Genomic DNA, 23,332 nt, shown 5'->3' with positions numbered 1-23,332 from the left:
GAACTGGCTGTAGCTTCTGACCAAACCAGATTTGCTCTGCATAATATGTGAAATGGCTTAGAGATGTTGTCAAAACTGCTACTTCCACTGAAAAAGATTTGTGTCAATAGCAGAAATGTTTTTCCTCTCTTATGTTCTTATGTTCTTACTCATAATAGTAAGATTGTTTTATTCCTAAAAGAGATAATCTATTAAGGTAATAATATATAGTAATTAACTTTCCTCAAAAAATCACATTGGGAATTCCTACTGAGCAAGGTCTGTTAATAATATACATTTTTCCTATAATTAATGTTCATACTGTTATCCTTTGGGATACTTTCCCATTATCCCCAGAATTACCATTATGTTAAGAACAGATTCTCTGTGACGTTATTCTCCCATGTGAAACAAAACACATAGAAAATGTGTACAGTATATCAAAATGCATAAACTACTTGGTAAATTGTATTTATAGAACCATGAACTGGAGCAAGGAACTATCTAGTCCAGAGGTGTCAAACTAGTTTCATACAGAGGACCGAACTTAGCAGTAGTGGTGCCTGCTGAGGGCCAGAAGTGACATCATTAAGCAGATGATGGCCAAAAACAAGCACTTGGTTCTCACATAGAAATTCATTAGCTGCAAATGACAGAAGAGAAAATATGCAAATCTTGTTCATATTTTTAAGATATGAGAGAGCCCAATTAACATGCTGGGAGAACCCAGTTATAATGGGGGCTGGATAAAATGGTTCCAGGGTCTGAATTCAACCCTTATGTTTGGCACCCCTGATCTTGCTTGAAATACTTCCTTCAAAAGACTGACTTTGACTCACATTTTCCCCCATATGTGGTCCTCTCCCTGGAACCCAGAATAAACAAAAACATATCAGGTTGGTGCTATTATCTAGCAAATGCTGAAACAATATGCCTCACACAGCTCTTACCAGCTTACGCAACTATGAGCCCAATCCTATGTGCGTCTACTCAGAAGTAAGTCCCATTATAGTCAATGGGGCTTACTCCCAGGAAAATGTGGATAGGACTGCAGCCTAAGTGCCACATCCTACCATCAGGGAACTAACTCTAACATGAACAGAGATTGAACTAGTTTTAATTTTTCCTGATAGAAAGGCAACTATATTCTAATGCAGTGGTTCTCACACGCAGTGGCATTGCTAGGGAGGTGCAGCAGGTGCAGGCCGCACTGGGTGATGTGCCAGGGGGTGACGAGCCCTGGGGTGGTGATGCACTAAAATTGCAGCATTAGGAGCTACCCCGCCATGCCATACGCCATTGGATGTGGAATGTCCAGCAGAATGCAATGCAGAAAACAGAATTGAAATAGCTCCTTTCCTTCAAAAGTTATGGCCAAAACACCAGAAAGAAAAAAATGCATGGAGCCCTATAGAAAGTGAAAGTGAGCCTATAGCACGTAGGCGTACTTGCCATAGTCCATTGGAAAGGGCAGGCTGAGAGGAATCCAACCACACCAGAATGGTCCTGATCCAATGAATGCAGCCACCCAAAACACGGAGAAGGAGGTCCCTCCCTCCCAGCTGCAGTCTACTGAGTCCTATGGAAAGCAAAGCAGCCTCACGGTCGCGTTTACTCACAAGTAGGCAGATGTGCCTTGGCTGGTGGCCAGGCCAGGCAAAGGGGAATGTGAGGACACCAGAATGGTCCCGATCCTATGCAGCTGGAGTGCAACAAATGCTCTAGAAGGCAGCCTCCCCCCCCCCTACTAAAAAGGACAAAAAAAGAGGCTTGAACTGGTAAGGGGAATGTTTTCTATTTTGCACTTGTAAAGCCAGGTGGGTCTTTATGCCTGAAATAGAAGAACTTTAAACTGGGCACTGGGGAGGGCTGAAAATCTCACTGATTCTTTTTGGGGGGTTGTTATTGCAGGCAGACTACAGAGTAAGCTCCAGAGACCACTCTGGGACTTACTTCTGAGTAGACATGCAAAGGCTTGAGCTCACAGGCTGTAATCCTACCCACACTTTCCTGATAGTAAGCCCCATTGATCAGTATGGGACTTACTTCAGAGTAGATTCACTTGGTGGAACAGGACTGGCTCCCCCTTATTTAATTATTTCTTTTATTTTAATTTAATTATTTATAATTATTTAATTTAATTTGCTTGATGATGTCACTTCTGGCCATGACATCAGTTCCAGTGGGTCCTGGACAGATTGTCATTCTAAAAAGTGGGTCCCGGTGCTAAAAGTTTGAGAACTGCTGCAGTAATGTGTTAGTAAGTTGACATGGGTGTGTGTGTGTGTGTGTGTGTGTGTGTGTGTGTGACTCTACAAGCCAAAAAATCAGTGGGAGCGATGGTACATCACCACGCCCACCACCTGGGTCACTGCCCCACCCACTGCATGAGGTGATGCGCAGGCCTCCCACACTGGGTGACGCGAATCCTAGTGACGCTACTGCTCACACGTTTAACACCGGAACCCACTTTTTAGAATGAGAATCTGTCAGGACCCACCGGACATGATGTCATGACCAGAAATGACATCTTCAAGCAGGAAAATTTTTTACAATCCTAGGCTACAATCCTACCCACGCTTACCCAGGAGTAAGTCCCATTTACTAGCAATGTTAAAAGCATATGTATAGTAGCCTGTTAAAAGTAGACCTGTAACATGTCCCCAAATGCAGTCACATACAATGGTAACATCAAGTCAGATATATTAAAAATAAAATGTTGAAATGAATGGGGACCTACTGAAATTGGCTCATGAACCACCTAGTGGGTCCCAACACTTAGTTGGCAACCTTCAGTCTCGAAAGACTATGGTATTGCACTCTGAATGGTGGTTCTGGCACAGCGTCTAGTGGGTCCTGACCCACAGTTTGAGAAACACTGTTCTAATGTAAAATGCACTAAAATACACTGTGCCTACAGTTATCAAGTTAAGCACTCTTTGCTATTGGCAAAAAATAGTTCAGGACGATCTTTAATCCATATCAAAGACTTGCAAAACTGAGGGTCAGAAAAACATTTTATCAAAATTTATGGTAGTTTTTTTTAAATGAATTTGGGTTGCTGATTCAAAAAATGGCCATAGCATAGGCTTCCACATGAGGAAGCTCCTTGAACCATTCACTAATGAGACTGTGCCATATTTCCAAAACTAGAAGTGATAGGGGAAAACCGAAGCCATTTTTGGAATCAGCACCCCAAATCAGTGGCGTCGCTAGGATTTGCGTCACCCCATGCAGTGGGCAGGGCAACGCCCCAGGTGGTGGGCGTGGTGATGTACCATCGCCCTGCCCCCACTGGTTTATTGGCTGTACCTTTTGTTAGAACACAGATATTTCAATGTGGTTTGTCTCATTGCATTCTGCATGAAATTACACATAGATTGATATATAACATGATGGTATTGTTCCTCCAAATTCTGATTTTAGTGATTTTGAAACTTGTAGAGTCACACACACACACCCGTGTCAACTTACTAACAACTTATGGCAGCAGTTCTCAAACTTTTAGCACCAGGACCCACTTTTTAGAATGACAATCTGTCCAGGACATACTGGAAGTGATGTCATGGCCAGAAGTGACATCATGAAGCAAATTAAAATAAATAATTATAAATAATTAAATTAAAAGAAATAATTAAATAAGGGGGACCCAGTCCTGTTCTACCAAGTGAATCTACTCTGAAGTAAGTCCTATTGTGGTCAATGGGGCTTACTCTCAGGAAAGTGTGGGTAGGATTGCAGCCTGTGAGCCCAATCCTATGCATGTCTACTCTGAAGTAAGTCCCATAGTGGTCAATGGAGCTTACTCTGTAGCCTGCCTGCAATAACCCCCCACCCCCACCCAAAAAAAGAATCAGTGAGATTTCCAGCCCTCCCCAGTGCCCAGTTTAAAATTCTTCTATTTCAGGCATATCAAGATAAAGACCCTCCTGGCTTTGTAAGTGCAAAATAGAAAACTTTTCCCTTACTACATAAAGCCTCTTTTTTGTCCTTTTTAGTAGGGAGGGGGGGGGGAGAGGCTGCCTGCTGGAGTATCTCCAACTCCATGGGATCAGGACCATTCTGGTGTCCTCACATTCCCCTTGGCCTGGCTTGACCAGCAGCCAAAGCACGTCTGCCTACTTACGAGTAAACGCGTGAGACTGCTTGCTTTCTATAGGGCTCAATAGACTACAGCTGGGAGGGAGGCAGGGGCCTCCTTCTCCATTTTCTGTTTTGGGGGCTGCATTCATTGGATCAGGATTCTGAAGTCCTTGGAGTCATCTCAGCTGCCCTTTCCGACGGACTACTAGTGAGTAAACGCAGCCACGTGGCTTCGTTTCTGGCTCAGGCTCGCAGCTGGGAGGGATGGGACCTTCTCGGGTGTTTTTGGGAGGCTGCATTCATTGGATTGGGGCCATTTTGGTGTTGTTGGATTCCTCTCGGCCTGCCCTTTCCGACGGACTATGGCAAGTACGCCTACTCGCAAGTAAACACGCGCTACGGCTCACTTTCCATAGGGCTCCATTCATTTTTTCCTTCCAGTGTATGTCATTAATATTGAGTCTCCTAGCAGCAGTAAAAATATATCCTGCTGAAAATTGGGGGAGGGGATTCAGCTGCACCAGTTGTTGGGTGATTTAGAAGACTATGGATTATCACTTTTGTTATCTAGACAAACATGTTAGAAACTGTGATGGTGAGTACGTAATCATTCTTAACCATTGTATTGAAAGACGTACCGGCATAGAGGAGTGGTAAGCCTCAAGATAATGATCAGCCTAATGTTTTGGTATCACTTTTAGAAAGAATCTATTTTTTTTTCTAAAAAGATGACATTTTTTAAAATTTTGTCTCACTTATATATCAAGACACAGCTGCCCTAAAGCCGCTAAATTCATCTGAGGAAGGGAAATCCTTGGATGATATCAGCCTCCTTTTATGACAATTGTTCTATTTAGAATTCAAACTCCCACATGCAGGTTTGGATGTGGAGATTCTGTGGTCGACTACATGGCATATCCTGCAACTTTTCTGAAATGACCATAAAGGCTTGCAGAAAAAAAGAGGAAGAGCTAATGCCGCACTCGCTGATAGAACTTCAGTTGTAAGGCAAATGTAACCTTTGAATGACCAATGCAAATTCTATACATTCTGTCCATGTGACCCCACTAGACAGGACAGGTTGCAGTTCTGCTTATGGAAAACACAGTCCCTATAATTTCTACTGCCCCCCCTTTTTTTTGCTTTTTAACTCTCAGAAGCAACTGAAGAACGCCCCAGTCTCAGAGCTTCGTCAGTGCTGAAGGAGGGGGACCCAAACAGTCTCCATCTCCTCTCTACCTACCTACAAATTGGCTTTCACAAGGGCCTCTGAAGAAGACCATTGGCAGGAAGAAGAAGCATTGACAGGGGTCAGCCAGTTGGGTTTCTTGGGAGTGCTAAGCTCAGCTAACCTCTGACACCACCCCTGAGAAGTCCTTCATTTACATATATCTTTCTTTCACTTAATATCTTTCTCTGTTTTATCTGATTATCCATTAACTATACCATAGTGCATGGCTTTTAATTGTTAAAGATTAAAATCCCAAGTATGTTTCTAGAAAAATACAATATGAACCTAAATATATATCCACTCTATTTTAGATCTAGATAGGCTTTCCTTTTATTAAGCACAGGAATGCAGGGAGATTTTTTTTTTCCTCTTCACATTTTTGACCAAAGCATTACCATGACAACAATGAATTGAGTACAGTTGTAGCTGCTGGACTTCAGATAATGTTAACGAGGCCGGAGGGCAGCATCTAGTTTCTGCAATCTAAGTAAAAGATAACTTCTCTTGACTGAATTCATGGCGGAGTAATTGATAATCATCTCTAAATATTCCCTGCTGTTTGTTAGCACATTCCAATTCCTGTAATGTAATTTTAAATACAATTAATGGCTTTAGTGGAATGGGAAAACCCAGCAGCTAAACCATTGCATGATGTAACAGAAAGTATGCACCCTAATCAAGATTCTTGTTTACTTTATTAGAATCACTTTGGAACTTCTGAAACAAAACAATAAAGAGAATCTTACTCAGTAATCTTACTCTTACTAAGTGCAGTACACTCAGAATGTGTATGCATTTATTCATGTATTTATTTGTAAACTGCCTTTTTGCATCAGGGCAAACTGAGGCAGAAGTTCCTGACACTCTAATGGTCAAGTTGTGTACTACAAAGAGCAGAAGCTAGTAACATGCAATTAGAGGGCAAACATAAACGTACCCAAATGAGGACAACCCATCATGTGAGTCATGATTCATCACTTTGTTTTAGTTCCCAGGACAGGGTAATAATAAACAGTATTAGAACAACTATGGTATAGTTTGCAAAATTTTGAATGAGGAGCAGGAATACTGGTGCTCAGCCATGAAGCTCTCTTTCTCTCACATACACACATGTGTAAGATAAAGTGGGATAAACCTCATGCTTCTCACCTTGACTCTTTGGAGGAATGGTGGGATACAAACATGATGAAAAATTAAATATGCACATTGCTTGGTCCAAAGACAATTGAAATATGCATATTTAAACCAGTTGTTTCAAACAAATCTCTACCATGCTGTGACCATCTCTGGTTGCCAAGTGTGCACGCTTTGGTGCAAAGTGTACACAAACAGATTCAGGGTTGCTGCTTAGGGTGAATATAATGAAGGCCATAGCACTTTTATGCCTGCAATGAACAAATGAGATTACACCTTCTGTCTCTCTTTTTCCTGCTCTAGACTGAAGAATTTAATCTATTCTTGAACAAATGTTTAGCTAGCTATTTAAAAAATTTTCAAATTGTTATACATTTTGCAGACAGAATAGTTTATGGGAGTGGTCCCCAAACATTTAAAATGACACTCTGTTGGGACCCACCTAGTTTTACAAGACTAAAAACAAACAAACAGTTTCACCTTACTGGTTGCTCAAACCTCTGCTTTTAACCTTTCTACTATAGTGGGAAAGGTGCTGCCTTCTGTAGTGCCTGTTGAGCTCCATGTTCATCAGTTCAGGAACTCATGGCCTTGCATTTCCCTTTGCCTGACCTCCAATAAGAGCTGAGGCACGGTTGCCTACTCACTAGTAAACATGCACATGCAGTTCAGTTTCATTTTCCATAGGACTCACTACATTTTCCTTGTCAGCTATCAGTTTTCGTTTCATGACCCACCAACAATCAAACAGGCAGCGACCCACCGCAATCTGGGAAATACTGCTTTATGCTATATTTTTCCCCCTGCCCAAATCACACTGACAAAGAACAAAATTAAAAAGTTTGCAAATTGATGGTTTTCCTTGTGACTGATTGATAAGTGAATATCTCTAACAACCCTTCCACAACTACTTAGATCTTTTGCATATTGTGCATTTTTGGACTGTTAAACGTTTATTTCAATGGGGTAATTGCCACTGTTTTGTTGAAGAGAACCCCTTTCACAATATTATAAATGGTGAAAATGCATACCTGCTTCAGAGATACATGCAGAATAACTATGCATATTATCAAATGTGAAAGCTTGACATTACTGATATAACAAAAGTTTCTTTATCATCCTTGAATCAAGTTTGAGTAACTTTGACAAATTGATCTTCAACACATTGCAATAATTTATTTTCTTTCTAGGGAAATTCCAGGCATCTACTGACTGCAGCTCTTTTCCATCTCTTTAAAGAAAAACAAAGATTTTAAAGGTTATCTTAAAATCTCTGTTCCGGAAATGAGCCACAAAGCTTACTAGGTGGCATTGGGTAAGCCACGATCTTTCAGTTTAAGGCTGTAATCTACTACACCCTTTCCTGGGAGTAGTTTCCATTTACCACAACAGGGTTAATGTCTTAGTAGATATGTACAGGATTGTGTTGTTAGTTACCTCATGGGAGGAGCCATGCATACAACCCTGAGCTCGTTGGAGAAAGGCTGGGTGATAAATGTAAAGAAATGAAGATAAAATCAGTAATCTTAAATGAGATCTTGTGAAGTATGATCTCATCAAAATATCTTATATAACTGCTCAGGCTTCTAGTGGTATTCTGTATCGTTCCCCTCTGTATGGATTTATAATCCCAATAGGCAGAGTTGATTGTGAATAATAATCAAAAAGCTACTATGAACATGATAGTAGTAACTTAGGGAGAAACAGCTGCGATACAAGGACATCTGCAAGATGGATCTGAAGGCCTTAGGAGTGGACCTCAACAGGTGGGAAACCCTGGCCTCTGAGCGGCCCGCTTGGAGGCAGGCTGTGCAGCATGGCCCTTCCCAGTTTGAAGAGACACTTGGCCAACAGACTGAGACAAGGAGGCAAAGAAGGAAGACCCATAGCCAGGGAGACAGACCAGGGACAGAATGCACTTGCTCCCAGTGTGGAAGGGATTGTCACTCCCGAATCGGCCTTTTCAGCCACACTAGACTAGACGCTGTGCCAGAACCACCATTCAGAGTGCGATACCTCTGAAGACTGAAGGTTCTTCAAGACTGAAGGTTGCCAACTACTAGGGAGAAACATAAAACACCTCTTCTTAACATACTAGTTTTCATCTGTAGGATTTTTTTTTGGGAGGGCCATATGAAGCATTCAAACACCCAAACCCTCTCCTGCCACTTCAGCGGCACAGCTCAGAAACAATACCATGCCCTTTTCATGTATGATGGAATCAAACCAGAGTTATTATAATTATTCACCATATTAAATGCAGGTCAACTTCACAGAGTACAGTGGGAAGCACAACTATCAAGATGCTGGAATACGCCCTTTAGAACGAATGTGAATAAATGTATATAACAAACATATGACACCATCTTAAACTGTTGGTTCCTGTACCAACTATTCCAGGTGGTGGAAGTTCTCCAAGATTTTCAGCAAAGGACTTTTTCAAGTCTGCTATTCTTTTTTAAAATCCCTTTTATTTTAAACTGAAGAGACTTGGGACCCTGAGATATTCTGCATGTGCTTTAGCCTACCACTGAACTCTGGCGTCATATAAACTGCAATATACAAATCTACTAACTCCAGGAATTTCCCATTGTCTTTAAAGGACTGCTTTTTAAATTGATTCAATTACAGCCTAAATAGTCACTATAAAATGCCATAGACTAACACAATAAAGCACATTTGAGTGTGAGTGCATGTGTGTATACATATTTACTTCACATCCACTCATTTTAAAACTTAACAAGCCAGGTCAGAATAAATAAACTAAAATGGCATCATCAACATACACTGATTTCTACTGAACTCTTAGGTTGCAGTCTAATACTGTACACACTTACCTACAACTAAGTCCCTCTGAACTCAGTACACATGAGCAGACATTCATACGATTGTGCTGTACATCTGATAAAAATATCGAATGGGCAGCCCAATCCGGAGCTCCTGTGGCGCGCAGCTTCAGTGGCACCAAAAACAGCTGCTGTCGCATCCTGCACGCCACGGGCTACCGTGGGTGGCACCTCAGGAGAAGGGAACTAGCCCTGGAATGGGGCTACTCAATTTACTTACATGACGTAAAAGTGTTCATGTAGGGCACCAAGTCCCACACAAACGGACAGGATCTGTTGAAGCAGAGCTCCACCAGACCCACCTCCCTCCCTCCCCCCGGATCGCCTCCCGCCCACCTGTGCCCTGCCTCCTGCCTCCCCGTCACCCATCACGCCGCCTCCTCCCTGCCCTCTCTCCACCCTCTGCCTGCCTCCCCCTTCCTCCAAATGCCTCCTCCCCACCTACCCCCCACCCCCGCTTACCATGCTGCAGCTCCGCGGTCCATGCGACCGCCAAGTGGCAGAGGCCGGGCACCCGCCCGGCACTAACCCAGCACCAGCCAGCGCTGGACTAGCATGGGCGCTCGCCCAGCAGTAAGGCTCACAAATGTTTGTAGGCCTTGTAGTAAGGCCTTACAGCACGTTTGTGACAGTGTACACTGATGGTAAGCCATCGTGTCAAGCCCAGGATTGGGCTCTAAAGCTGCAATCCTAAACATGCTTTCCTGAGAGTAAGCCCCCCTGAACAAAATAGACTTACTTCAGAGTAGACCTGGTTAGGCTTGGGCCCTAACAAAATATTTCCAAAGATAAGAAAACAGGAATAGGAAGAAAAGTTTACTCAGAATTTTTGAACCTGAAACTTGGAAACAAAGACCTTGAAACCAGCATCCAATCCTATCCTTTTCACCACATAGCATGCGTCCACACCAAAGCAGTCTATGCTGCATGCTGTGGTGGAGAGGACCAAATGGGAGGCCTGGGAGAGGTAAGGGAAAACATTTTCCCATACCCCTCCAAAAAACTGTCAGTTGCCACTGAGTCTCCTTGGATCTGTGCCATTTCCTTAGCTGGGCAAGTCTGAAACAATGGGGGCATGTCAGGAAGCTCCAGAGGGGATAGCATCCAGCACTGGGATATCCCCGCAGCCTCTAACATGCTCCCATTCAGTGGCATAGCTAAGCGGGTGCAGGAGGTAGCAACTGCAGCAGGCAACAAGCTTTAGGGGGGCAATAAGCTGAGCTTGACACTAGTGGCCAAAATTGTGAAAACCTTGGTATGTATGAACATAAGAAGAGCCCTGCTGAATCAGGCCAAAGGCCCATCTAGTCCAGCTTCCTGTATCTCACAGTGGCCCACCAAATGCCCCAGGGAGCACACAAAGCAACAGACACAACCTGCGTCCCATCATTTTATATATCATTGGAAAGGTAATTTAATGCTGAATGTAATGAAACAACCTGTGCTGGAATATGTGTATTCTATCAAATGTTATGGCCAAAACCAGAAAACGTTTTATTTATTTACTTAATAAATTAAATTTGATTTCATAATGGGGGGGGGGGGCTACAAAATCTTCTTTGACCCTGGGTAGCAGATGCCTTAGCAATGACACTGCCACACTTTTTACTTTTTTAAAGTGTGTGATGTCACTTCCAGAAATGATGTCACTTCCAGGGCATCATTTTGCACTTGGCACCGGGCTATACTTTCATTAGCTACACCACTGTTCCCATTCTTCCCCCTGACCCATCCTGATCTTCTCACCTCCTTGCCCCCATTCTGCCCATCTTGTTGACTTCCCAACGTTTGGGTCTATCCTTGCCGCCATCACACACAGGGTCCTCCCTGCTGCCTGCAGCCCTGGCTCGATGAGTTATGCACATTTCCTGAAAGGTGTTTGCGATGCTGTAAAGTGCTCTCTGCTACCAGAATGCTAGTTCTGGCAGTGGACCTGCTACATCAGATTGGACCATGAAACTCTTAAGAATAAAAACAAAACCAACATTATTAAAATACGAGTATAGTCCAAATTATAAATAATTTAGGAGGCAGAACAAAATATACAATAGCAAATATATTGACACTTATTTAATGTTTAGTAATGTAACACTTTACTGGTATCACAGATTAAAAAAACAAAACCCAAACACCTTTTCATAAGATAATGTGATTTAACCAAACCTATTTCAATAAAGTTATAAAAGAATGTGATACACAAAACTTCCCAATCTCAGTTTGGTGATTTCTCAGTCACCAAACCATGATCTGACAATCAAGAGTACTCCTGGGTTTCACCTACTTTCCTTCCTTTTTTATGTGTAGAGCCCCTCCTCCCTCTCATTTGCTTTAACAACAATGATGGTCAAGTTGGACAAAGGATGGTTAACGTTAAAAACAGTTGCTTCCAAATGGGTTTGCAAAGCTGGACAAAGTCTCCCTTGGGTTTCAAACCATGGTTTTTTAGCACTAACCATTGTTTATGCAGTTTGTATGTCATGGTAAGCTATGGGTAAGGCAAACTGGAATAGGGACATGAAAATGGGAAAAGACAAGCAAGTACATGAGAACATGGTATGTTTCATGGCTGAACTGGACCTGTGTACCAGCCCAGTAAACATATATGCCAATTGATGGCCCAATCCTATGGTTTGTTCTATGCTAGAACAAATGTACTGGTGGCATAAACAGGTTTACATCTGTCACAAATGCAACAGCACAAGTCAGCACAGCAAATGGCCAGGTCTGCAGGCCAAGTTTGTGCAGGGATTGAGAGAGAGGCGGGGAGGGGAGGAATGGGGTGAGGTGGTAAGGACTGAATCTGGAACCTTCTGCATACAAAGCCAAGTGCACTATCACTGAGCAATGGCCTATCCCTCTATTATTGCTATACAACTCTTATACAACAAACGAAGCCAGTGGAAATGGTGATTGATATCAAAATGAGACCACAAAGTGAAGAGAATATCAATACTTCACCTGTTTGCTAGTCCAGCATATGCAATGTGGTTCAAAAGCTAAAGCAACCACAGGCAAAAAAATATGTGAAGATGTTTTCTAATAGCGGAGCAGGAATGCAATTCTTGTATTGTCAAAACTATTTCTAAAACGACTTCTTCTGAAGAAGGAAATGTAATGAAACAGAAGGGAAACTGTTGAATTTACTTCCACACAGCAAGTGCAGTGAAGTTGTAGATCTTTCAGATGTCACTTCTGTTCTGCAACAAACTAACTAGCTGGCCTTAAGCAAGCCTTGGTGCTTCATCTGTGATACAGTAATAACTGGGTCTAAAGGCAGGTCTACCTTACAGTGCCATTGTAAGAACTACAGAGATGAAACGTAGGAAACACTACACCACACAACCCTACATTACACACACGTACGTCGATGATTATTACATTTGTTTAAAAAAATCATGAAATCTTATGATAGTCCAAAACACACAAATGGCACCTCTCAGTCTCTGTTGTGTTATGTCTGAGCATGGTTGATTGTTACTTATATGAGTTTCACCTCTCAACTGGGATTTGTATAGTGGCCAAAGCAGGTACTACATCTGAGTGACTTACAGATGTGAGAAAAGCCCAGAACCAAATTAAGAGCCACTGATGGAAATGGCCTGGCTCAGTCTAGGCACCCCTCTACAAACCAGTCTGTACAGGCACAAAGGCCCCTACTACAGCCTATCTTAAGAGTATAAGTTGAACTGTATCAGTCTGAACCTGTGTTATCATCACCTCTTCCTATCTGTCGCTCACAGCCTTGAGGAAAACGAAGGCTATGCACACTTGCTATGCACACTTTCCTAGGAGCAAGTCCCACTGTGTTCAGTGACACTTACTTCTGAGTAGACATGCACAGGATTGTGCTGTAAGTGTGGTTTGGGGGTTGCTTTCTCCTCCTGGAGGTTTTGCCACCCCGCACCTGCGTGAACTGGGGCTGCCATCCCATCCACACTCACCTGGGAGGAAGCCCCACTGACTATCATGGGACGTCCTTCTGAGTAGGCATGCATAGGCTTGGGCTCTCAGGCTGCCCTCCTATACACACTCACCTGGGAGTAAGCCCCACTGACTATCACGGGGCGTCCCTCTGAGTAGGCACGCAAAGGATTGGGCTCTGGAGGGAATGAGGGCGCCCCCTGCCTGCCTTCCCGAGGTGAGAGAAAGGCGGCCAGGGCAACCCAGCTGCTGCTGCTGCTGCTCTGGGTCACAATGTGAGGCGCGCGGCTTACCTGAGGTGCCTATACTGGGGGTGGAGGGCGCGCGCAGCCAGGGCGCGCCAGATGTTGCTGCAGCTGCTGCTGTCCGCGGTGGCGACCTGTGCGCGCGGGCCGCTGCTCTCGAGCTTGACTCGGCCACTTTCCCCGGGGCTGCTGCTGCTGGTGGAGTCGCGCCAAAGGCTGCACCAAGCCTCCCCTGGGCACGCCGAAGCGCCGGGGGAACGGGGGTCCACCGCTTCGTCCCTGCTGGGGCTGCCGCGGCTGTTCCTCCTCCTCCTCCGCCGGCTGTATCTCATGGTGTGAGGGGACGCCGCATGCCGGGCTCCCGCACCCCCTCAGCGCCAGCACAGCCTCGAGACTGGTGGGGACGGCGAGGAGCAGAAGCGGCCAGGAGCCGGGCTGGAGAGCTGGCGGGCTGTGGGGCTGCTGCAGCTGCGAGCGCGGGCTTCTCCGGGGGCATGAAGTTGCGGGCACGCCGGCTCCAGCAGGGGCTCCTTCGCCCGAAAGTTGCAGCCCCGGGGGCCAGAGGGGGGCATCCTCCCTCCCAAGCAGCGCCTCATCCGCCCCCACCCAGAGCTGGGGGGACGCGGCTGCCTGGCGCCTCCCGGCTCCTCTCACAGCATGGGGGGCTCGGAGCTGGCTCTCCCCTCTGCCTCCAGCGGGAATAGGAAGTGTGTGGTTCCCGGCTTGGGCGGGCGGGCGGGCGGGGGAGGCTGGAGTAGGGGAGGTCCCTCTTGCTTGCAGCCCCTGCTGGAAATCAACAGGGATTCTCTTGGCCAGAACCAGAAGCTAGAGCCGCCAGGCTGAGAAATGGGTCAGGGATGAAAAGGGACGCTCCGATCGCCGCCCCCCCCCCCCGTCTCCCATTCAGGAGAGAGGCTGGGTTGGGCTGGGCTTGGGGAGGGAGGAAAAAGGGTGGGGAGAGACCGAGAGAGTTCCCTCCCCTTGTTTTTGCACCAGTGCAGGGAATGTTCCACTGACCTACATATTTTTCCAAACATCCGTGACCTTTACTCCTCCTCTTCCACCTCTCTCTCGCTGGGAGGAGGAGACAAGGGAGGATCTAAAAAGGAAACCGCAGAGAATTTGGGCACGGGTTCGAGGTGGGAGGAGGAGAAGGTGGCTGAGGTCGAACCCAGAATCTCGGTGCCCGGTCCTATGCCTGTCCACTCAGAAGTAAGCCCCATGAGAGTCAGTGGGGCTTACTTCCAGGTAAGTGTGGACAGGATTGCAGCCTTCTCCGCACTTACCTGGGAGTAAGCCCCACTGACTCTCGTGGGACTTACTTTTGAGTAGACGGGCATAGGATTGGGCTCTCAGATAGGTAGGCAGATCAATACCTAGACAGGCAGGAGCAGCGCGCCTGGAATGAGGATCGCACGGCTGACTGGCCGGAGTAGAGAGTGCTCGTCATCCTGGCTGCGCGTTGTAGTTGAATAATTCCTTTGCGCTTCGATGGTTTTCTGTTTTGCAGACCAGGTCTTGCCAGTGGATGCCAAGGCCATCACATGGAACTTCAGGAGTTTGTTTTGGGACGTGTAGCCAAGGCTGGCAACTTTCAAGTCATTTCCACAGGCGTGGGCCAGTAAACCCCCCCCCCCCGCCTTCCTTGCCATATTACTGAAGCTGTTGGCACACAGTTAAAGGAAACATTCTCACTCAGTTCCACATATGTCTCTTCTGAATATACAAGAATACAGCTGAAAATGGAAAAGGTTCCAATACTGGGACTTCATATTTTTGAAAAAAAAAAGTAGGTGGCCGAGAGCCCAATCCTATGCATGTCTACTTAGAAGTAAGTTCCATTAGAGTCAATGGGGCTTACTCCCAGGAAAGTGTGGATAGGGTTGGGCTTTCAGTGGGTTCATCAGAAGAAAAATTCACAATCTAAAGTAGAGTTTATTAAGATAAACCAAAAAATTAACATACATCAAACAGCAAGTTTTTGAATCCTATGTTTCTCATACTGTGGGTCCAGACCCACTAGGTGGGTCATGAGCCAATTTCAGGTGGGTCCCCATGCATTCAAATGAGTATTTTATGTATCATATGTTTGACTTACTGTTACCATGGTATGTGACTGCATCTGGGGAAATGTTACAGGTCTGTATTTTTAACAGGCTACTATGTAAATACTTTGAACAATGATAAGCAATGGGGCTTACTCCCAGGTAAGTGTGGATAGTGTTGCAGCCTTTGGGATGTTTAGGGAATTTTTTTTAAACAGATGACCAACTGTTTGAGAGAATTAGGAGGATTCTTTTTTATTTTAAACAAAGTTTTAAACTTCTTCTTATTGTAAACTTTTAATTTAATTACTTAATTTATCTTATTTTTTTCATTTGAGGTGTTAAAAATTTTCCTGCTTGATGATGTCACTTCTAACCATGATGTCACTTTCAGATTAACAACAACACTTCTGGTGGGTCCTGACAGATTATTATTCTAAAAAGTGGGTTCCTGTGCTAACAAGTTTGAGAAACACTGTTATATAAGATTCTTTGCAGGGCAAAATGATAAGCAAAAACGGGTGCGCAGTGGTGGCATGTTGTAGGTTACCCAACTGTGTTAATGAAAATATTTGAAGTTTACATTCTGAATGAATGTTTTGCATTTCCTAAGCCTCTACTCATCAGGTTTCTAATTTTGGTAACAAACATCAAGCTAAAATACTTTTTGAAACTATGCTCTTATTCATCTTATGCTCTTGTAGAGAACAAATATTCCCAAGAAGAACACTTGTGTAATATTTTGAACCTGTTTCCTAAAAAGTGTTATTTGGTCTCATATATAAATATAGATAGTGTTCACCAAAATTGAATGCATGTCAATTTTGGGGGATTTTTTTATCTAAATATTTTTATTAATATTAGAATACAAAACAAACAAACCTACAGCAGTGTTGGTCATCTCAGGTTTTGGCATGACCCTACCCACAAACCTGTGTCATCTCAGGTTTGGCATCTCAGGTCATCTCAGGTTTTGGCATGACCCTACCCAGCAAATTTAGATGAAGAGAAATCAGACAGAGAGGAGAAGAAGCAGCAGTACTATAGTTGGCAATGTTGGTGACAGGATTTAAAGGGTTCTAAAGATTCAGACCAGGTGATAGCACCATGTCTGTTAAAAAGTGTTAATTCTTAGACAGAACAGGTCTGGAATTTTCTCCTCTCGGGTTCAGTGTGTGGTGGGGTCAGTGCCTTCCTGTGTTGGTGAGACATCATGGCGGCTCGCAAGATTCATAGTTTCTATAGTTATATATCCATGAAAATACTGTATTATCTCCTAGGTTGGCTTGTTTCTCAAGATGAGGCTGAAATCTGAGTGCTGAATCAAGTTAATTCACTGCTCAGCATCTTGCCAGAATGGAACGATAAAAGGGTAAATCTCATGGCATGTTAGCTAGGGTTCCTCCAAGCACAGTGCATTCTTGGCAGCAGCTATTACCTGTAAATCCAAACCTGTGGAATTTATGTGAAGTCCAGTGACAACACAAAACTTTGCAGCAGCGTCAAGTCCAATTCAGTTCTATTTTGTCAGCGTTATTAGACGTTTCTGAAACATGTTCCAGAAGGGAGAGTAAGATAATATTGTTCAAGGGACACTTGAACATCTGATGCTAAAGTTGTGGTGTCGTGTTTCAATATGCTAAACTCCCTTTATTACATGCTTACATCCCTTTTATGCATGTTAGGCCAGGCTGTTCAGATATTGTTGGAACCAGTTCTTAACCACAGAGGCAGTTGTGAAGCATTCACCCATATTTGCCCTAAAACTGCCTCAGCTGAAGTCAGTGGATGGAAGAGATGGGGGTGTTGCTGTGAATCCCACAGAAAGCTGCAAGGTTTTTCAGTCCTGAAGGCATAAGTAGTAACTCTTTATTTGGTTATGCAATGCCACACTGTCAATTAGAGCAAAACCTTTTCACTGAGCTCTTTTGAAAAAAAAAAATAGGTCAGTCTCCTTATTTCCCACTTGTATTATTTTTGTCTAATACACCTTTTGAAAACTAGCCAATGTACAATATACAGAAGTGTGTCAGACCCTAAGAGAAGAAGCTGTTTAATTTTAGGCTCACAACCCAAATACAACTGGCTTTTTGTATGGGTTACACTGAATTTAGAATACCGTCTTTTATTCCTGTAGCCAATTCAAAAGTATAGTCCCCGTGTTCTTGTTTTTGTTTTCCCTTTCTTGTCAAGCTCTCTTTACCGTACTTTTAAAATACAGGCTGTACTCATAATCAGTTTAAATTTAGTATTTAAAAACAAAGGGTGCAATCCCAACCCCTTATGTCAGTGCTTTCCAGCACTGACATAAGGGCAGTGTAGCTCTGAGGTAAGGAAACAAACCTTCCCTTATTTTGAGGAGGCCTCCGTGAGTGACACCCAACTGCAGGATGCAGCCCACGTCCCATTGGCACCACTATGCCAGTGCTGGAAAGCACTGACATAAGGGGTTAGGATTGTGCCCATAGTCTCTCTTCCTTTGAAAGTGTCCCAACTTTTTTTAAAAACTGGAAACAGCTGGCCCAACCATTAAGTGACCTGATGTGGCTTGTATCAGCAGTGGATTTTTTTTTTTTTGGGGGGGGGGGAAAGATCAGTGGATTCAGAATGCATTGATCCAGACCCATTCACTAAAAGCTAGTGAGAATTGGATCATCTGCTTCCCTCCCTGCACTCTTGTCTCCCCTTGAGGTTTAAAGTTAAAGGGAGCTCGTCCTTTAAACCTTAAATCCCATTTGAGCAAGAAGGGCTTCCTTGAGGAAGAAGTATCCCTTCTCCTTACTCCATACTAAAGCTGCTTTTAACATTTAAAGGGAACATGGCCATTTAAACTTTAAACCCTGTGCAAGGACAGCAAGAGTGCTGCAAATGATGTAAGGAGGTTTTTTTTTTGAAGGTGCTAGATGCTCTCTCTATGAAGGTGGAGGCAGCAGCAGCAAGTAAGGAGTGGTTTCAGGGAATTGACTAGGTTGGGCTGGCCCTGACTCTAATTTAAAAACAGTGGTTAAATTATTCTTTGGCAAACTAAAATTACCTGAGGAATAAAATATGATGCTCAATAGAAATGAAATAAGAAGTTTTTTGTTGTCTTTTTCTTTTTTTGGTCTCTCGTGCAATTTTCCATGTATTGTGCAACAAGGTAGGGTGAATAATTTCTACAGACTTTGTAAAACCTAGAAGTTTTGTTTTTTTAAATTCTCGTAACACCACAGTCATGGAAGCCATGAACTGATGCTACTAGAGTAATACCCAGTACATTCTCAGGAAATTCACACATTACAGTGTTAAAAATGTCAAATGTAACAAATAAGAGTTTGAAAATATGTATCTCCTACAGGGATATTCATCAGAGAGCTATGGTTGGCTTTGTCCCCAGGCTGAGGATACCCTTGGTGACAAACAAGGTTTATTACTGTGTTGCACGCGTGAGATGTAAGTAGTACTTTTAATAACTCAGGACAGTGTAGAGCAGGTGGTAAATAGGAAATATGGAGCCCTTCAAAGACCTTCAGGATTTAAGAAATAAAATAAAATTTAAAAAATCGAAGGACTTCAAATAATTCAATTACAGGTGGAGGCTCTTTATCCGTGGATTTTACATCCGTGGATCTGGCTCAACGTGAGTCCCCTAGACTTGGCTCCACCTGAACCCTCCAAAGGGAACCAGAGCTGCACTCTGGTCCCCTCTGGAGGACTTTCTGAAACCCGCAGAGGCCGTGTGCATACCCCCAACACCCACAGCCTCTGCGGGCTTCAGAATGGCTCCTGGAGCTGAAAAAATGTGACCTCCGTTTCCCTTGGGAAACTAGAAATGACATTTTTGTGCCTTTTAAGCATTCTGAGGCATCCAAAAATCGTGGATTTGCTTATCCACAACTTTTGGTATCCACAGTGGGGGGTCCGAGAACAGATTCCCCAAGGATATCAAGGCCCCACCTATAATAAAATCCCATTTTTTTTAAGGATTCACAAAATGATAGAGCATGCTGCAGGAGGAGAGGGAAATCTTGCTGTTGTTTAATACATGTGTGTGCTACATATGGTAGGTCTCCAACTTATGCAAGGGTTCCATTCCAGGAAAAACTTTTCTCCTTTGTGCTTTCTTTGTCAAAATATAGATAACAAGTTTTGGAGAGCAGTTGATACTGCAGCAGCTGCAGCTTTTGGGAAGGGTCCAGGGTAGAACCTCTGTAAAGGCTTCCAAATGGAACACTTTCTCTGTGATTTGGAAAGTGCGCGCGCGCACCAATTATCTTGCACAGCACATGGGAACTGGGCAGGAGGCAGATGTGAATTTTCCTTCATGCTGCCATCTGAAGCAACAGCAGCCACAATGAAGGAGGATTCTCACCTATCTGCTGCCCAGTTCCTGGCTAGCTTTCCTGTTATCTGCTAATGGCTGACTGGGAGGCGTTGGCGAGAAGGTGGCAGCAGAAGGTCACCCTTTTTCTTTTCTTGGTATCATTTAACAATTCCCGGATGCCTCAGGTTCCAGGCTAGAGCTGTGGAAGGCAACACTCTCCAGTCAGAGGTATCCGTGGGATGGGTGCTGCCCAGTGCAGCACTCACCTGCCAAAGCCCAGTGTTCTGGACATTTGGGATGTAATGATGTAATCACATCACCCCTGACGTTCTAGGATTGCCTTAAATGTGAAAAACCAGCCTCCAGAACAGCATCCACTTGGTGATCTTTTGCCTGCTACAGGCCCAATCACTTTGTGTTCTCACTAGCGAGCAGCAAAAACTTGATAGTTGCTGAGAGCACAAAGCAGCTGGGCCTGGAGTGGGCCTCTGTTTGGAAGTTCACTGACCAGAGGATTGAGCAGTGTAGTTTCACCTCTTCTGAGGGTGACACCTGCTGTGGCCCACACCACCCACACCTCTGTTTTGACACCACTGTCTGCAGTAGCGAGAAGGGGGAAAGAGACAATTTTGAGCAGACCTCCCCACTGGATGTTTGTAAATGAATCAAATCTAAGTCCTCAGTGCTCTCTCATTTGAAAGAAATGAAATCCTTTAGGACTGATCCTGGATTTTGCACCACTTAGGCCACAATCCAGTGCACACGATCCTGGAAAAAAGCTCCATTAAACCCAATGAGACTTGCTTCATATTCAACATGCATAGGATTGTGTTAGTGGTGATGTATGGAACGTTTAACATTATAATAATATACTCAATCATACAATAACTTGACACTGGCGTGCCGCACTTTTAATCTTGTATATGACCCTGATCTCAACTGCCTCTTTTAAAAAGCACTCATTTGGATTAAACTAAGAAGAAAGACACTTCACAAACTGATACATTCATTCTGTGCACGATATTATGGAAAACTATTGAGAGAGAGGAGAGGGAGAGAGAGAGACATTGTTGTAATCCTGAGCAAGGCAGTAAAAAATTAATGTGGTGTGGCCAGGACTGGATTAATGGTTATGCAAACTATCTTGTAGGATAGGAATCGACTAGGAGGGTAAAGTCCAGTCTGTATAAAGAAGTGTCAACTCTTCTCAAAACTTTCAGAGTCCTCAGCTCTGAGAACTTTAATGAAAAATATGGAGTGCGAAAGAAAGAAAGAAAGAAAGAAAGAAAGAAAGAAAGAAAGAAAGAATCCTATTTTCCCCCTCCCACACCAATGCAGTGGCACAAAAATTGCTGCATCCTATGGTGGGGGGGGGCAGTCAAAGAGCAATAATTCCCTTACCCATCAGTAAGTCTCTGCAACACATGGTGGTGGTGGAGGTCCTTTTGGACCAAACTCAGAGCTAACTAAATAGCTGGCGCAGGTCCGCTTGGGCCTGTGCTACAGAATCAAGTCTGGGAATGGCGTTAGGATTTGGTGGCCACTGATGCCGTCAAACACGCCCCCTTCCCAGCCTTGATCCACCCATCTCCGCTCAGTTTTTCCACCTTCCTGTCCCCATTCCACCTTCTCCCATCTCTCCCGCCTCTTCTGCTGATGTACTTGCTCCAGTGAGGGGTGGGAGATGCAACAACATGGGCGGGAAGGTGCAGGTCTTCCCACCAGTGCTCTGCCAGAGTGCCTTTTATGATTGGTGCTGACTGTTTTACGGCGCTCAGCACCAGCAGAAGATACTAGACAATGTTGCAAGGTAAGTATCTGTCTGCATTTGAAAGGGAAAGGGGATGCAAGGGAGTTTGGACTGTAAAGTCAGTATCTCTATTTTATATTTGCTTAGGCAACTGTTTATGTTCCACACAGAACTTGTTTACCTGAGTGCAGCTATATTTGCCTTTTTGTGGTACACAACTTCTAAATATCTCATCTGCTTCAATGGCAAAGGAACTGGTTATTCTGGCCCAATACACTGTCATTACAGAGATTCAAATCCTTTCTGGTTGTTCTGCATATATTTATTACTTTACTTTCAGCCCAAACCTATCAAAAGCCCTCCCTCCCATGCCAGTGTAACCTCACCACCACATGCACTGTGGGGTGTGGAGCTCTTCCTGCTGATGGCCTTCAAGGACACACATACAAACAATTGTGAACTGTATTTTCAGGAAAAGAAAGGAGGAGGTGGAAGAGAAGGAGTTATTGTTTCTTAAGAAATGTTTCCATGTGGCAAGTCTCAGTTAATATTTGGGTTGGCAAACTTCTTCCAAAGATTTTCCACATAATAATCAAAATGCCATCCAGTCTTCCCCAGTTCCATCATTCGTATAAGAACTGGAAAATTATAAGTGGGTAGAATAGCACAGCTGACTTACAGTTCTTGTGCATGTACTCATATTAACCTCTGCACCACAGAGACTCCTGTGGTGCTCTGATAAAATATATGGGAACACCAGCATTAATTTTAGGCTATTTTCTTCGAATTAGCTGCCAGTAAATTACAGGCGTAGCTATATTCTTTAAGGGAAAAGAGGTTTTGCAAACCTTTTCCCTGTAATCTATTATGAAGTTTTATGCTTCACTGAAACTGAAGTCATTAATTTAATAAAGAAATGGAATTCTTTTACTTGTAAAAAGTAGTTCTAGACAAATTCCTATAACCCAAGAAACCTTGTGCAAATGAAAATAGCATTGAATTGTCTTATCAATAAATAGTTTGTTCCTTGATGTACAGAATGTTCTTTCTTTCAGTATCTGCATGGCAGCAATTAGTAACAGAGTTTTCACAGAGAATAAAGATTTCTTTTTGGTATAATTTAGACCAGGGGTGCCCAAACCCTGGCCTGGGAACCATTTGTGACCCTTGGTGACCCCCAATTTGGCCTGCAGGGAGCCTCCAATCAGCCTCTGGCCTGCCAAAGACTTGCTGGAGCCTGTGCTGGTCCAACGCAACTGCTCCTAGCATGAGGGCCGACTCTTCAACCTCTTGTGCAAGCTGTGGGCCAAGGGCTCCCTCCACTGCTTGCTGTTTCACATCTGTGAAGCAGCAGCAAAGGAAAGCCTAGCCTTGCTTTGCACAAGGCCTTTTACAGAGACCTCCATTCACTTATATGTTCCATCTCTAATATATTCGTTTATGTAAATTTATTCAAATTTTAAATGTAAATTAATTCTTTTTTCCCAGCCTCTGACACAGTGTCAGAGAGATGATGTGGCCCTCCTGCCAAGACGTTTGGACACCCCTGATTTAGACCAGTGGTTCTCAAACTTTTCAGAGGCCCCAGGGCAGCAATTTTCAACTGCTGTGCCATGGCGCATTGGTGTGTCGCAGATGGTCTGCAGGTGTGCCATGGGAGTTTGGGACAGTAATTTATTAGTAGGGCCATTGGGAGATGTGAGCCCCCTACCAGCAGCATGGTGCACCTTATCAATTTGCCAAAAACTGATGGTTTGTTGTGATAATTTTAGCATCTTGTCAGGGTGCTGTGAGA

At 43.9% G+C, this 23,332-nt stretch overlaps 1 protein-coding gene across 3 annotated transcripts in view; it reads right to left on the bottom strand.

The window, feature by feature from the left end:
• Positions 1 to 14,098, bottom strand: part of NPAS2 (neuronal PAS domain protein 2) — a 72,887-nt gene extending 58,789 nt beyond the window's left edge. For all 3 annotated transcript variants that reach the window (XM_066618956.1, XM_066618957.1, XM_066618958.1), the window contains exon 1: positions 13,488 to 14,098. In XM_066618956.1, the coding sequence (XP_066475053.1) occupies positions 13,488 to 13,771 (284 nt within the window). In that variant the 5' untranslated portion in view covers positions 13,772 to 14,098. The remainder of the gene's footprint in view (positions 1 to 13,487) is intronic.
• Positions 14,099 to 23,332: the final 9,234 nt, after the last annotated feature.

The sequence above is a fragment of the Tiliqua scincoides genome, chromosome 3, assembly GCF_035046505.1.
Source record: "Tiliqua scincoides isolate rTilSci1 chromosome 3, rTilSci1.hap2, whole genome shotgun sequence".
Taxonomy (NCBI): domain Eukaryota; kingdom Metazoa; phylum Chordata; class Lepidosauria; order Squamata; family Scincidae; genus Tiliqua; species Tiliqua scincoides.
This window is presented reverse-complemented; position numbering and strand designations above follow the sequence as displayed.